The 15287-nt window shown below is 39.6% G+C and overlaps 1 protein-coding gene across 4 annotated transcripts in view; it reads right to left on the bottom strand.

Moving 5' to 3' along the window:
- Positions 1-202: 202 nt before the first annotated feature.
- Positions 203-15287, bottom strand: part of LOC139145477 (uncharacterized) — a 37677-nt gene continuing 22592 nt past the window's right edge. The window contains exons 1-2 of one of the 4 annotated variants that reach the window (XM_070716679.1): positions 7707-7824; positions 209-4296 (exon numbers count right to left, since the gene is read on the bottom strand). In XM_070716679.1, coding sequence (XP_070572780.1) covers positions 2610-3698 — 1089 coding nt within the window. In that variant the 5' untranslated portion in view covers positions 3699-4296; positions 7707-7824 and the 3' untranslated portion in view covers positions 209-2609. Of the gene's footprint in view, positions 4297-4709; positions 4800-7706; positions 7825-15287 lie in introns of those variants that run through there. The other 3 variants (XM_070716680.1, XM_070716678.1, XM_070716681.1) reach the window with 3 other exon arrangements.

Raw genomic sequence — 15287 nt, 5'->3', positions numbered from 1 at the left:
ACCCCCAAAATTTTCGAATTCCCCTCTAAATCCCTCCAGCCCCAACCATTTTTTATGAACGCAGCCTAAGGGCAATATGTGCGGCCCTAGTACAAAATGTTTTGATGTGTTCATGACTGTTCATTATGTTCTGTACTGACAAGATGAGTGACCTGTATGCCAGTTTGCACACACACTTATAAATCACTAGGCAAACTCATGTAGACTTGTTAAATGATGATAATTTTATTACGCGATGGAAACTGAATAGTCAGTTAAATGATGATAATTTTATTACGCGATCGAAAGTGAATAGTCAAAATATAGAGATATGATGAAGTGACCTTTAACCCTCTCACACACTGCTGATTGCGATGGCATCCTCTCTCCAATGATCATTTCAGCAAAGAGCAAACTGTAGCGAGTCCTGTGATCATTGTGTACATGGCACACTTAGAAAACTGTCACCAGTTGAGATATTTGGCCCTTTGAACCCCTAATTACAAAATACTTATAATGGTATGCAATAACATTTCTATTATCTAGTTGGCTGAATTGTAAGGCAGCTGAATTTGGTGTTCCGAAGTTGCTTTTGGACGGCATAGTAAACTTAGGACAATGTTAATATTCAATCTATTTCTGTGTAATTGGACGACGATAATTTATTTTGAATCTGACTATTTTTGTCCTCAAAGTCTGCTTAAAGCTCCTCCAGGTACAACCAATAACATTTCATATTTTCTAGCATTTGTGTTCTATATGTGAAATACTGTTTCTCGTTTGGCTACCCAAATCAAGGCGAAAATGCCAAGTGTTGCTCCTCAATACAGGATGTATAGGTTCTGTCACTGAATTTAGTCCGGATTTGATTTGATTTGCCGACGATAAAATTGCATTATACAAACGCACGGAGTCGGTAAGGCCAATACTTGGTATTTCACCATACTTTGAGAAAACTCAGGAAGAATAAAAAATTACGCCCTTTCAGAACAAAACAAAATAACCAGTCTTATCAGAATTACATATATTTTCTCTTCAAAGTCTTGCCTTTCAGAACATACCCGTTCTTTGTTTTTAGAGAGGGCGATCCCATACTCATTCAAATCTACTTCCTAAACCACACTGACATCGGCAATCTTAAAGTAATTGCAATCTTATTAAGCGGCAGTAACAAGCTCGGACACTGACCATAAGCGTGGCCATCTGGCAATGTTATTATCAAAATCACATTTGTAAGAAGTCTGGAGTGCCAAGGAAATGTTAACATTGGAAAAGACTGCATCTCCCGCAAACAAACAGAATTATGCCTTTCGTTGGTCCAGAACCCCGAAAAACCTGCCATAATCGACAAAGCTACTAAAAACTGCTTCAATACTTTCATGATTTTCACGTATCGTTAAAAGGCTTACCAAGCTAACTGCGAGTTTTGAACCGTCACATATGGAATAGTTGCTAAATTGACAAGGACTGTGATAATCATTATTTTCTTTATTTCATTTTTTGATAAACTCTCTCTCTCTCTCTCTCTCTCTCTCTCTCTCTCTCTCTCTCTCTCTCTCTGACTCTCTCTCTCTCTCGGACGTGGATGCTCAAATTGTTGCAATACGTAGTGCCGATCGAATTTATGTCTATGTCTCAATTTCGAGTGACATAAAAATGAACAAAGGCAACTGTAAGACTAAATGATTTACATTTGTTGCCGGCCCACTTCTTCATGTTACTCACGTTAGGGGTGCTCGGATGGAGTTTGTTACTTCCGCTTAATAGGATGGCAATAACCGTAAGATTGCCGATGAAAATGTAAACACCTGGACGCTTGTCAATTAACTCCCATGGCTGTTATTGTACGTATAAACACAGCGGATGCAATTTCCATCTCAACAGAGCAATATAGCTTTCCAGGGGGAATTCACGCTGTGGTCCTTGTCTATTGGATAAATGGAACAGAGTAAATATTATGGACGGCCATACACATACCTCTAGTATATCATATATATACGTAGAATTTAAAATATCCTGGCCAGCCGTATACCTTTTTAGGCCGCAATTGTGGCAAGACCGAAAAGCTGGAAACTTTATTTGTAATATAGTAAAACGAAAGGTAGCTTAATAAGAAATTCCAATATCGTCACCCGCGACTTCAACATCGAAACTACCCATTTAAATAATTTTTGATCTCATGAAGACATGGTCGCAGGTCAATTACCCCTCTGAACTCCGGAAATTAAATCTTCAAACTGACTAGCCCCATGTCAACCAAGAAGTTCGAGTAAATGTCATTCATACTTTGTTATGTAAAGCAGGCTGTAGGCGTTGTAACAATATGCAGCGCAATGCATTACACACAATTTGCATAATGCGTACAGCGCGTCACATTTGGATGGCTTCGATGAGTGTGTCGACTAGCATATCAAATTAGCTAGTGTAAACAATTATGTAATTGAGGTATTATTTTTAAAATAACTGTAAATATATTAAATTTTACATATATTTTGTACATATATTTCTCGATTTCCCACATTAAAGTAAGCTATTCTTTGAAAGAGATATAAACCTAAAATGACTTAATGTATTGCACGTACAGAAGATATACCCAAGTGAAGTAGTTATGTTTGTGATAAACGGTCTCTTCATGTCTTTTCCCTTGTCGTTAGATTGCTGTCATATCTTATAGGCACAAGTCTGACAGGCTTTTGACCACTGCGAGATACGTCTGGAAAACTCTCCTTGTGTACTTTGTCGTCGCCTGTTGCTGACGAAGCTCTTCCATCGGACGGATTTTCGCTTTGGTCGCCATCTTCCTCATCGGCTTTGCATTTCCCCGGTATGAGGACGGATTCTAATCGTTTGAAACGTGGGTCCAAGCAGACTTCGGACCTTTCTCTCTGCAGGACTAAGTTGGAATCGGACGACGTTTGTCGAATCGGTGCCAAGGATGGTCCGTCGAAGCTTGCCGAAGAAGAACCGTTGTCTTTTTCTGCGATCGGCAAATCGACTGGTGATGTACGGGGCGAGGCAGAGGCAAAGTCTAATCGATCGAGCCTTCTTGGTGAAATGCGCGACCCGCCTTCGGGAGGCGGCGTCGGGGAATGTGTGCACCCTTCGACGCTTATAATTGGAGGAGTCGAGCCCCCGTTGAAACTGTCGCTCAAGTCGGAGTCTGGCGAGTCCAGCGATGCTACAGATAAGCTGTGCCCAGAGGCTGCCCTCCGAATGATTGGGGTCAGTTTGCCCAGGTCGTTCACCGAGATGGTACCGGGGCTTCTGCTACCACTGCGGGAATCGGTAACTGCCGGCGGTGTTGTGGCCAGGCTTGACCGCCTCAACGCGCTACCAGGGGTGTCCATCCGACTGGGTCGCCTTGCTCGGCGCGGCGATGTTGGATTGCTGGTCGACCGTTTTCTGAACTGGGAGTCCAGACTGTGAATGGGCGGTAAATTCAGTCGGTCCATCGATCCGCGAGGACTCACCCCAACTGTGTCCAGCACCTGTTGCTTGCGAATCATCTCGCGCACCTCCCTGGTCTCCCTGGCCAGGTGCTTCAGTTGAGATTTGTTTTCCAGATTTAATCTTTCCAAACGCAAAGCAAGCCTCCTTTCCTCCATCGATGCCAGTTCGAGGACGGAATTCTCCTTGGACGGCAGTTTGATTTTGGCATTTTCCTCAACTTTGCATCGCTGATTCATCATTTTGATGTCACATTTGAGATCCTTTGCCATTTTTACCGTTTATGTATTCTTTCTACAATAGCTATTATGATGATCCGCGAACGGGTGCTACTGACCACGGACACTGCACAGAAACGTAACGGTTGCAAGTGTCTTTCCCCGTATTACTCCGTTACATAAGAACGTGCCGTTAAGCGGCTGTTAAGCTGTGCAAACTAAAAACAAACTAACAAACGAAAGGTGGCTAGCACCTCTTCAGTTTCAGTCCGATGGCACAAACATCGACTGATATTATTACTGAAAGCAGACTAATACTGAAAGCAGAGTACCGACCTAAGAGATACAGGGACACCCTGAAATGTTTGCCGCCGGTATCCTTTTTATCTGCTTCCACAATAACGACTGTTAAAACCTGTGCAAGGGCTGCGAGATTCTCTCCCGGGATTGCTTCTTCAACATCTTCAACAATTCTCATTGAAAGTAGTAGAATCACCTCCTGTGTATGAGAAATTATCAATCGCAGCGGCAGAGCAGATAGCAGCCAAGTCGATTCCGTCCTCGTTCCCAGTCACAGGAGGAGTGACATGTTACATCTCGGCACCAATAATCGACTGTTACAGCAGCTGTCTCTCCAGATCTCGGAGTAATCCTGGGAAACAAAAAAGACAAACAAAGTCAATGGATATAGTCTGTCATTGCTTGGCGGCAGTTATTTTCGTTTACTTGAAGCAGCCGCAAACGTTGCCCTCTTGTTATAACACTGCGTTACAATTGGTGTCGTTGCCATGAAAATTGCATTTTTTTTTTGAAAAAAACAATAACGGTGCACGCGTCATTGTGAAATTTGGACATGAACGATATATTTTCCCCTGATATTTTGAGGCAACAGGAACGACGATCTTGAAATTATTCACTCCGCGTAAGTGCTCAACCCCTTCGCATATGGTCGACGCGAAATTAGGCCGGAAATAGTCAAGGCATTCATGCTAACAATCGCACACTTTAGCGAACAGGTCAGCGAACGCGACTTGCATATTATGCTGTACCTGCGTATTTTACTACCTGTTGGAAGCGACTGTTATTTTCCTGATCAGCACGTCCGTTTTAAGAGTCGATGAACGCGTCCACGATACTCTGATATGCGATAACAATATATCTCCATTAAACGGACTCACAAAACACCCACTTGCAACGTGTTGTCAAAACACGTCAAGAGTATCACGACCTATGGCTGACTACCCATTTGTCATTCTGCCTGATAGCTTAACGTTATAAATTCACAATGGGTAATGATGTAAACATCTTTGAATTTTGCCAATTTTAGCAAACTGCCATATGTGTCACACTAAGTCATTCCATTCTGATCAACAAAATGCTTGGCTGCTTAGTTATTTCGCTGAAATATTAATTGAGGCTTACCGTCTAGGTGCGATGTATTTGCAAAATATCTCATCTCGTTAGTGGAACAAACCGTTTGGCGTCATTGTATGCACGACATGATGAAATAATTAATGCCAAAATTCAGAATCAATAAGTGCATATTCATTCAAATCACATTAAGCAGTACCATGAGCAACTGAGCGTGCATTCGAAAGTTTACAAATAAAAGATAGCATTTTGTCCGTATATGACAATCTTGATAAGAAAGTATAATGACCCAGGTGTTTTTACTTCGGTTTATGTGCGCGCGTGTTGTGCGCGAAATACCACAGACAGGTCTTCTGTTAATATCAAATATTCATATGACAAGACAACGTCACGACCAGACCATTGAATTGTTAATTTCACAAACGACCTAATCGTTCATTATTTTCTAATGATGTATACATTATTGAATAAATTTAGTATGGTTCGTCCAGTCTATACAGGCAGCCGCTTATTCGTGATTAATGAATGAAACAGTCACACACCACAGCCAGTAAATATAAAAATCAATTGTGTTCCGCAACGTTCATAAGAAAGCGTGACTTTGGAGAAAAGTCAGACAAATCAATAATTGTTACAAGATCTTTCTGCGTCACTAAAGCTGCATAGAATCTCCCCGCAACAAGAATTGAATTATGATTATTAGTTATGACACGGTAACGTAATCGATAATGTGTATCGTTTGATCGCAAATTGTAGGGAATTGATATCTTGCGCGAAGCACCTGTGGGCGGGGTGACTGTCCGAAAAGTAATATATCGACGTTTAGTGTGAAGTATTTGTACTTTTATTTACCAGCCCACGCCAATTTAGTGATGACGTCAACACCAAATCACGTAGTTGTACACATTCTCTCCCCAACGATGTATTTCCAATCTGTTACCTAATACCTGTCAATATTATTATAGCATCGTGTGAACAGTTTTACGTCGAAGAAGGGTCGATGAAAGCAAACATTTTCCATCGAGATATTTAAAAAAAAGTGACATTTCTACAGTGTATAACTTCTCCAACACAGTCTGGGCAGGACCGGTACATGTACCATCTGGAGAATGTGTGATCCATTGTGAGGGAATATGGGAAAATTAGGGTACCAGACTAAATAATTTCTGAATATATAATATGACAAAGAAAGTAAATATGTTATGCGTAAAAGTCTCAAGTTATACTATTATTTCATTATTCTACGTAAATGAAAAGGGTACGCTTACAAAAGCAATATCCATCCAGCAATATCCATGTAAAATCATTATTTCTCTTTACTAGATCTGAAAGACGTGCATAAATTTTTTCCTTCAATCCTAAAATTTGGCAACTAATTCGAAAGATATTCATCGTGAAATACACTGCTTAATTGTACTAAATTTACTATTTTGGAAAACAGAAGGTTCAAAGGAGTTTCATATAAGACATCTCTGAGTTCAACTGGTTGTTAATCAAGTGTTATGCAATTGCTTTCCCATAAGAAACCTCGATCCGTAGACCGTGTCATTTGTTTTTGTACTAATTTGCCCTTGGCGTTTAAAAAAACCTACTGAGCTAAAATCGTCACTTGACAAGATTTTATGTAAATATCTAAGATTTGTTGCACTGTCGCAATGTCCAACAAATTTTCCGTATAATAGGAGTAAAGAAAAGCTTTCATTAACTGAAATTCAGGTATTCAGCGTTGCACCGTACTTGAGCCCGACAGTTTACCAGAATGGCAGCTCTACATTCAAAGAAACTCACTCTCTTCACTTCACTATCAACCCCTGCTGTATTTTTCGTAAGAAGTTATTATGTTTATATGACGTTATTGCCCGCAGACTCTTGCGAACATTTTTACAGTTGTCTTCCATACGTCATCGCTATCCTTGCCCTCAATGTTACACTCTAAGTCTATGACATCCTTAAAAGAATAATATTTGTTTCCGGCAACCTGACCGACCCTCATACCCATTCCCTGACTGTTTCGTCTGAGAGTACACCGGAGAACAACGACCATGTTTTATAGAAAAAATGATTTTGACAAGTTAAAAAGTGCAATACACAGATATAAAAACCCGAAGATAAAAATGTTCTTACATACCTGTACCCATGGATACAAACACCCATTGTTAAACTACTCTTTGTCAAGACAAATGCTCTTAAAAAAGTCTACAACTGCAAAATACACAGCGGAATCTGACCCTCAAAGGAGAACCTCGTTCATAACGACCGAAAGATAAAGCTAGATTATGCTTGAGAATTGTATTTTCCTGTGTCAAAACAGGCATATTGGCAACTGTACGCGTTTGAAAATGTCGAGCTGACAGAACCAGAACTGCCTGTCAAATAACCAAATCTTTTTAATCATTTTAAATAACCCAACTTTTACGATGACTGCAGTCAAGCAAGATCTGCATAAAGACATACCGCCAAAATATTGGCGGATGACTGGAGATTTTGCAGTGAGACGACTTGATATGACTAAATTGCTTCACAACTGCGGCACTTCGGTGACACACCAGTGATATTACACATCGGCCATCGCCTTTCGCTTGATTCCACTGGGGGCTTAGGTTTCTAACCATGTCAGACAACGGCGATATTTACTGGATTGCCGATGCAACGAAAATAGATATAAAAATGCCAATTTTAAAACATACTTACACATTTGGCAGTGAAAGAATTCTATAGTATGCATTGCTTGCGGCACAAAATCACCAACCATTAAAACGAAATCGATGTAAGAGCTGTACATTGACGGTAGCATAAAGCGGGAATGTGTTAATTCTGTTGAGGCTTGTCGCACATTGCACTGTTAATATGCAAATGAGTTTCATCAATATAGTCGTTTGATCGTTTTTTGTTTGGTTGTCAAATACACGTTAGACGACGTAACAAAAGGCAAGTTCAAGCTAATAAAGCGCTGAATTATTACTCATTAGGACTTGTTTAAATATGGTGTAATTAAATGACCCGATGAAAAAGCTGCTTCGCTTTTCGTCCAATTTGCTGTTAGCTCAAAAGAATGGAAAGCGAATAACGTTTGGAAATTCGTACACTACCGCGTGCACGCTTGATGAGACAATACTTTCATGAATACCAAAACACACAGATCACTAAGCTGAGAGCAATAACACATTTCTCATCAAGATCCAATTTTTTTCGAGTCACCTCTAAGATTAAAGTGGCTCCCCCGCCTTTGCATGACGGCCATCGCCAGGGCACACGTCTTCACATGGCCTTCGACTTCTGTGTTGTTGATATAAGACCTCCTTCTAAGACAAGACAGATGGTGATTTCCTTGTTTCAATCAGTGGCACCTTCACGGACACAATTTCCCGCCAATGTCATCCGTGCAATCGGTAACATACACTACTAAAGTCAAGGTTACGGGTAGGAAGGGCGAGAGGCCACGGTGATATAAATTTTCATGATACTTCTTGATCATCTTTTTTGTGGATTTATTATTTTGAGTGCATTACGCACAAGTTACTTGCCAGAAACAGGAAATACAAGGGCGCCCGGACGAAATCAGCTCTCACTGACAGTGACGACTATCAGACTTTAATATACTTTCTATTCAAGAGTTTTGTGATTAGCATCCTAACGCGACGTTGTTTGTCAAAGAAAGGCACATGGCAATTTCTGTACGTGTTTGAGGTCAGGAGTTCAATGCACCATGCGAGGACACGGAAACCTACATTCTACCCGCAGATAACCTGTCATTCCCATACCTTGAAACAAGGAGGAATTTATTTGACATGATGATGGACAATTCACTAAATCGTTAATTTATTTTTCCTAATTGAAAGGCGCATTAGGTATCGTCTGTACATAGCGTTACGATAACACTTGTTTTGTCCCAATTTTACATGTTTAGATTTTTGTTATCGTGTCTATTTACTTCATTTTTTGCATCATTAAGTATGTCAATAGGTTTACTTTAATGTGACTGTGTGAAGAAAGTGATTGTAGGATTGTAAGGACTTCCAAAGCGATTGCCAATCACCATTTGTACTTCATAATACTCTTTTTGGTGGCTGTTCAAAGATGGGTTCATTTACTTGCGTGTATGCTGTGCCATGGATTTTATTTCGTACGATTATTAGGATTTGAATCACCTATGATAAACCTTATGAAATCAAGTTAGCTTTAAATTATTGTGCGAGATTCGACGAGTTCAAGGGTCATCTGTCTTGGGGGGGGGGGAAACTGGTTGAAGTAATTTATGCATGCCTGATGTTATTTTTTATTTTATTTTTTTGAATAACTGTCAATGCACTACTTAAAATGCCATCTCAGAGGTTTAGTATATCATATCTGGGACGAAGTATGGAGTAATTATGTTGATTATTCTGTGAATTAAACATCGGAACAGATCGTCGCTGTCGAAACACACCGATCAATTTTTCAAAGGTACATGCATATGAATAATATTTCACATCTTTTCTAAGGGTCGATCTTTTCATCTAAATGACAAATACTGCTTTCAAACGAGGTCACCATCCTGGTGATTATGTTTCATATAACGGTGATCATTATGCTTTGCATAACAATAGAACGACATGATCGGGCTTTGAAAGGAAAGTCGGTTATCGTCATACGTTACCAGAATATGTAAAATCCTCCGGACGATAACCGATGTAAACATTATTTCGTGGGCCATAAAAACCTATAAATATCCATAACTACATGGATTTTGTACCCTTTCAGGGTGGTTATTAAATCGAGTTATTCCAAACATCGTGAAGGTTTTTCGTGAATTAATCAATGGCCAACAACAGATGTTTTTTCCATAATACTGGAAAATTGATTGCCCCAATTTGCATATGCCGTAGACATTGCATGCCTATGTCATTGTGCCTGACCCGTCTCTTTGTCACGACAGAGCTCTAATGTTGGACCTGTCCAGTAATATTTATCCAGAAATCACAAAACAACCGCGGATCAGCACACCTTCATACACAATCTGCCACTCGCTCATCTGGACAGGATACATAGTCTTTACACTTGTCGCCAAATATTATCAGTTTTAATCATCATATCTCCCTCAACTATCAAAGGATAATTTAACTGAATCACTTTATTCGAGGTCAGCCATACGCTGATTTTGACAGATTTACACCTGTTGCAAACTTTTTATCAGTTTTTAACGCAGACCTAATGGGTTTTATAAATTAATGTACCTTGATTGGTACACACTAGCAAAACGTTTGTCATTCTACAAAAAAGTGTCAATAAACGCAATAATATGTTAATCTCATAATCGATCAGTATTCAATATGCAAACAGTGAGATATGTTTATCATAAATACTGGAATCATGCAACATATATGACTGTGGAGGAGTGTTTAGTTAACACGCACTTTCTAGTAAACCCATGAAAACATTGCATTTCATAAACTACATCTTGGAAATCACTGAAAAGCTGCAGCCGATGATCATTTTATACAGACAATCCACTCGCAATCAAACACAATTTTCATCTCGTTTAGCGAGTGATCCCGTGAAGGCCACACGAGTTTTGGATATAATAGCATATATCGAGTCCGTCATGGATTCAATTTTTCCATTATTGTTATCACAACGAAAATATCTGTAAATTTGAATGGCTAGTATTATTGAACAACGTACAGTTCAAACTCTGCGGTGGGGTACACTAAACCTATGGCTTTGCATACTCGTGACGCAGGTGTGCATTCGTTTACTAGTATTTCTTTATTTCAATGGCGAATTAGGCATATAATCAGTAGCTCCGTTTGTCGGGGAGGCGAGGGCCTTCATAATGTCTGCATCTGTAAGTTCATATCGCCACACCGTGCGTGACAGATGAGTCGCGATTAGCCGACGGCGCGGCCAAAGAACGCCTGCAGATGTTCCAGGTACCCACCGCGGTTGCAATTCTCACAAATGACCAGAAAAGCGTGCTCTAGTTAAGAAACTAGAGGCTAAACCATCATTGGTAGAAACCCAGCGGATTCGATTATGCGGGATTTGCATCAAAACATATTATTACACCGATCCGTAACGTGTTTGGAATTTTTTTCATCACGCTGTTATGAGTACAGCACAGCATTTTGTAGCAAATTATCGCAGGAAATCGAAACAGAATCAGTGACGTAATGACTTGTTAAAATCAACGTTGCTGCATGTCTTAGAGCATAAAGATTTTCCATTATCTGACAGAAATAACTTACTGCTTGTTAGACCCGCTGTAGGGAACATTCTTCCTATAGGCTTTGTTGAACAGCGGTATTATGATCATGATATTTCAGATTGGAATTACCGGTTATTTTCAGCAACCCCCTGCAGCTACAAAGACAGTCCTACGAATTATTACAAAAATCTTTGATATTCCTTCGAATGCAGAGTGTTTCTTTTTTCCACTACTACCAAAGTAAATCACTAAGAGCTTCTGTCTGCATCTACCAAGCTCAAACAAATATATAAAACAGTCACTGTAAAACGCTTTTTACACATATTATTTCTATTATGAATTGCGATCGGAATTTCTTGCTTCACAACAAACATCATGACGCGGAAATTCTGATTTTGATAAGTCTCAGGACGCTACGACACATTTTAGTCCTACTATAATGTTAGATGATAAAATTACAAAATGAGGTAAAACCTTTAAAAGAAATTTTGCAAAAATATCTCAACGGTCACATGTACATCGCCCTGACAACTTAACTTCAAAATTAATTTTCAGTTTCATATGCAAATAGGGTATATCATTTAGACTGATGGCAGTATAAATGTATGATACATTGCTGACTGATAAACCAAATGACAGACATTAAACTCTCTTTAATCATGCGACGATTGCTTTTCAAATTAAAGTGCATGTTTTTCCTCTCAAGAAAAGTGCAACTCATCTTATTTCAGCTGATACGACACTCATTTCAAGATTCTGTATGTCGATAATACAATCTATAAGTAAGGATAATAGTACCCGATCGAACTTGATCGTGCTCATAATCACCCTCCCAACAATCATGATACACAGATATACAGACAGTAGAGAGGGTTACTGTCGATGTGCAGTACCATGATCCTTTTGTGAAATCATGTGCGAAATGTAGATTGGATGTTAATTTGGGATTGATGCGAAAGGGTTTACATAGTTTCTCATAGAGAGATTAATTATAATCTTCAAAGCAAAATTAGCTCTACTCAGTTATGGCGGACAAAAGAAACGTCATTTCGTCGAAGATAGTTGAGTAGCCACAATTAATCGTTTTCCACCAATCAATGCGAGTGTTACACGTAGGCCAACCTGTGACAGCGGAAGTACAATGTTTTCAATGCATAAAAGAAATATCTCTGAAAAGCTTATCGCATTTAATATATTACATTAACGCCATTATCTCTCAGAGCCTTGAAGTCTAAATATGGGCCAACTTCACCTATTTTCCAGTGAAGGTTTAGGAATTTGCCATCGAAATTCCTCGTTGACTAGTTGACTAGGCAGTACAACTTTTCAGCAGGATTTATTTCCCAAAGTCCCGTGTCAATGAGGCTCATGGGAGCAATGAAAAACAAAGTCCAGATCGGCAGTAAATCGAAGCGGAATGTAATTCCAATTTTCCAATTAGATCCTGTGCCGCTTCCTTCTCATTACACTACAGTCGGTGTTGTAGCAGTATTCAGAAAATACGCTTCTTTTTGGCAAAGACGTCACGCTGAGATGCAAAGTTGAACCTAATCAGAAGACATTTTTCTCATGCGCGACTTCTGAAAGTAGTTCGGAAGGATGGACAATAAATGCATGTTGAATGAATTTTTCAAACGGTATGGACACGAGTGCGCATGTCTGTAATCTCGTTTCGAGAAATTTGCAAATCGACACTTTCCTTATGGAGAGGGGGAGGGGCGATTTCGGAGGCCATTTTAAATTCAACCACTTTCAGTCATGGCAGTCAATTTGTGACTGTTTGTTTGTTTGTCTGTCCGGGTTTTTTTTTTTGTTGTATTGCTATTTTACGTCCTTTTTAGAGAAAAATGTTGAAATGTGACTAATAATGTTTCAGGAAACTGTAAAACGGCAATGTCGTAATTTGAAGGTCATAATCGTAAATATGACACGACTTCGGAAGTTTATTCACCTCTATTTTTATTCGTTGCTGGGAACGAGGTTCAAAAGTCCTCTAACTGGCGTTCGCATCGTGTCGGTGCGCTTTTGGAGCCGTCAGTTGATGCAGTTTGATGCGACTTTTACAAAACAGGGCGACGTTTTCATCCACCATTGACAGTTGGATTCATGCTACACAGAGCAGCATTGTCATTTCGGCGAACCACACAGACACAAACAACGCGCTCCTCCAAGAAGATACTTATTAAAGTACCTAATTCAGAGCTTGGCGACGTGTTGGACAGAAAGCGCATTTCGCTTTTCATTACATTCCTATTTTCCTAGATTTACTTCTCGCCTTTTTTATTGAAAATAATTGCGATTTACACAATCGATGCAAATCAAAGATCACAAAGAGCGCCGTCTGAATGATAGATTTCTCATTTCAGTGAGACCATCACCATGGCAACGTCTTTGCTTCACGCTCTCTCTAACGATCGAGTGTAGCGTTTCGCTTTCTTCCCTTTTGGCAAGGGCTTCTTTTTTGTCAGTATTTTCTTTCACTTCACGTGCGATAAAATTTCAAGCCATTAGTTCCTTTATTTCCAGTTTCTACATGTCATTCAACTTTTTATTATCAACCAGTTGCATTCAAAGGCGTAGAAAGTTGCGCATTTGTTCTCCCAAACTAATAATTTGAATTTTCAATATTATGCCCAGGTAAGACTGTGATCATAGAATATATTTGCCCTTTGATCAATTGTCAACTATAGGCCTCTCTTTTTTGACATTTTATTGGGCGCATAAACAAAACAAGAGACGCCGCTAGGTTCTGACCGACCAGATACATAAAATTTTTGTAGTGAAAGTTCATTAGCATGTCGTTATGCAGACCTATTATAACCCTTATTAGGGTCTTCTCCAACCATGTGTCTTGCCCCTTGACATAATGTCTACACAAAAATGGAGGTATTAATATTAATTATTACCTCAAGCATAGGCCGGTTGGAATCTACCAGCAATGTTTCTCATGCGAATTTTAATGACAAGTGCGTGTAACTTATTATGCAACTTTTCGGGAGACAACAGTTATACCTACTTAAAAATTACAGATTTTTATTGACGGACAGGTAAGCGTTGCAAAATTAATGTAGTCTGATGATATATCAACAAGTGCACATGTCTGTCGGGATAGCCACGAATCAGTCCGTTACCATGATAACAGGTTGGCGCATCTGATACGCCAGTTGCAATAAATCTGTTGACAGCAAGAGTGCCTTACGATGTAGAACTGTATAGATTTTTGTCTGTCTGTCAGTCTGACTGTATCGCTCTTTGTCACGCATAGCGCGTTGAATCAATGTATGCTAATTGGCTCATAACGGTCGGAAATGTCTGTGTGTCCATTCGTTCGATTGCAAATGTTATCGGTGGATGAAAAGACAGCGGTCAGCATAAACAAAACCTGATGGATTTGTAACCACCATGAACTCTATCAGAGCTGCATTAACTGGAACCCTAAGGTGCATTGTCCAGTAATTTCGTCCTGCCATTCTTAAAATCCATTATCTTATATCAAAACCTCACGCATATCGAAAGACCCAATGTTCACCTTGTCGGCACAGACTGTATGTGCACTTTGTAATATATACTTTTTATCGTTGGCAACTGAATTTCAGTCAAGACTAGACTTAAGCTGTCGAAAATGACCTCGCAGAGTGGACATAATGTTCAATGTTGACAAGGTTAATACCCTGCATTTTCAATGTACTGTAGACAGACTAATAGGAAAAAAGCATTTGCCTCATAGAACAGAAATAATTTTGAAAGAATAATCAAAAGTTACAATTATTATATATTTTATAGCCGACCATGTCACGATCCACTTGATTGTCATACCGTTAACCATCAGCCTGTCTTATTCACATCTTCCATTGAATTTGTGACATCTTTGACACTCGCTTCTCCAAGAAATCTAAAGCAACTGCGCAGCCCTGGGCCTTGGAACTCGTGATTCTAATGGAGTTCACGACTCCATATCTGTCGTTCGTGGCAGTCGCCTCATTCAGGCTGTGTACCAGCTGAGATCATGATAACTAGTAGCAAATCCCATCTCGGATAGACGTTTCCTACAAGTATTAACGCTGCTCACAGCGTCGCCCATAATTACA

Source organism: Ptychodera flava, chromosome 12, assembly GCF_041260155.1.
Source record: "Ptychodera flava strain L36383 chromosome 12, AS_Pfla_20210202, whole genome shotgun sequence".
Lineage (NCBI taxonomy): Eukaryota > Metazoa > Hemichordata > Enteropneusta > Ptychoderidae > Ptychodera > Ptychodera flava.
This window is presented reverse-complemented; position numbering and strand designations above follow the sequence as displayed.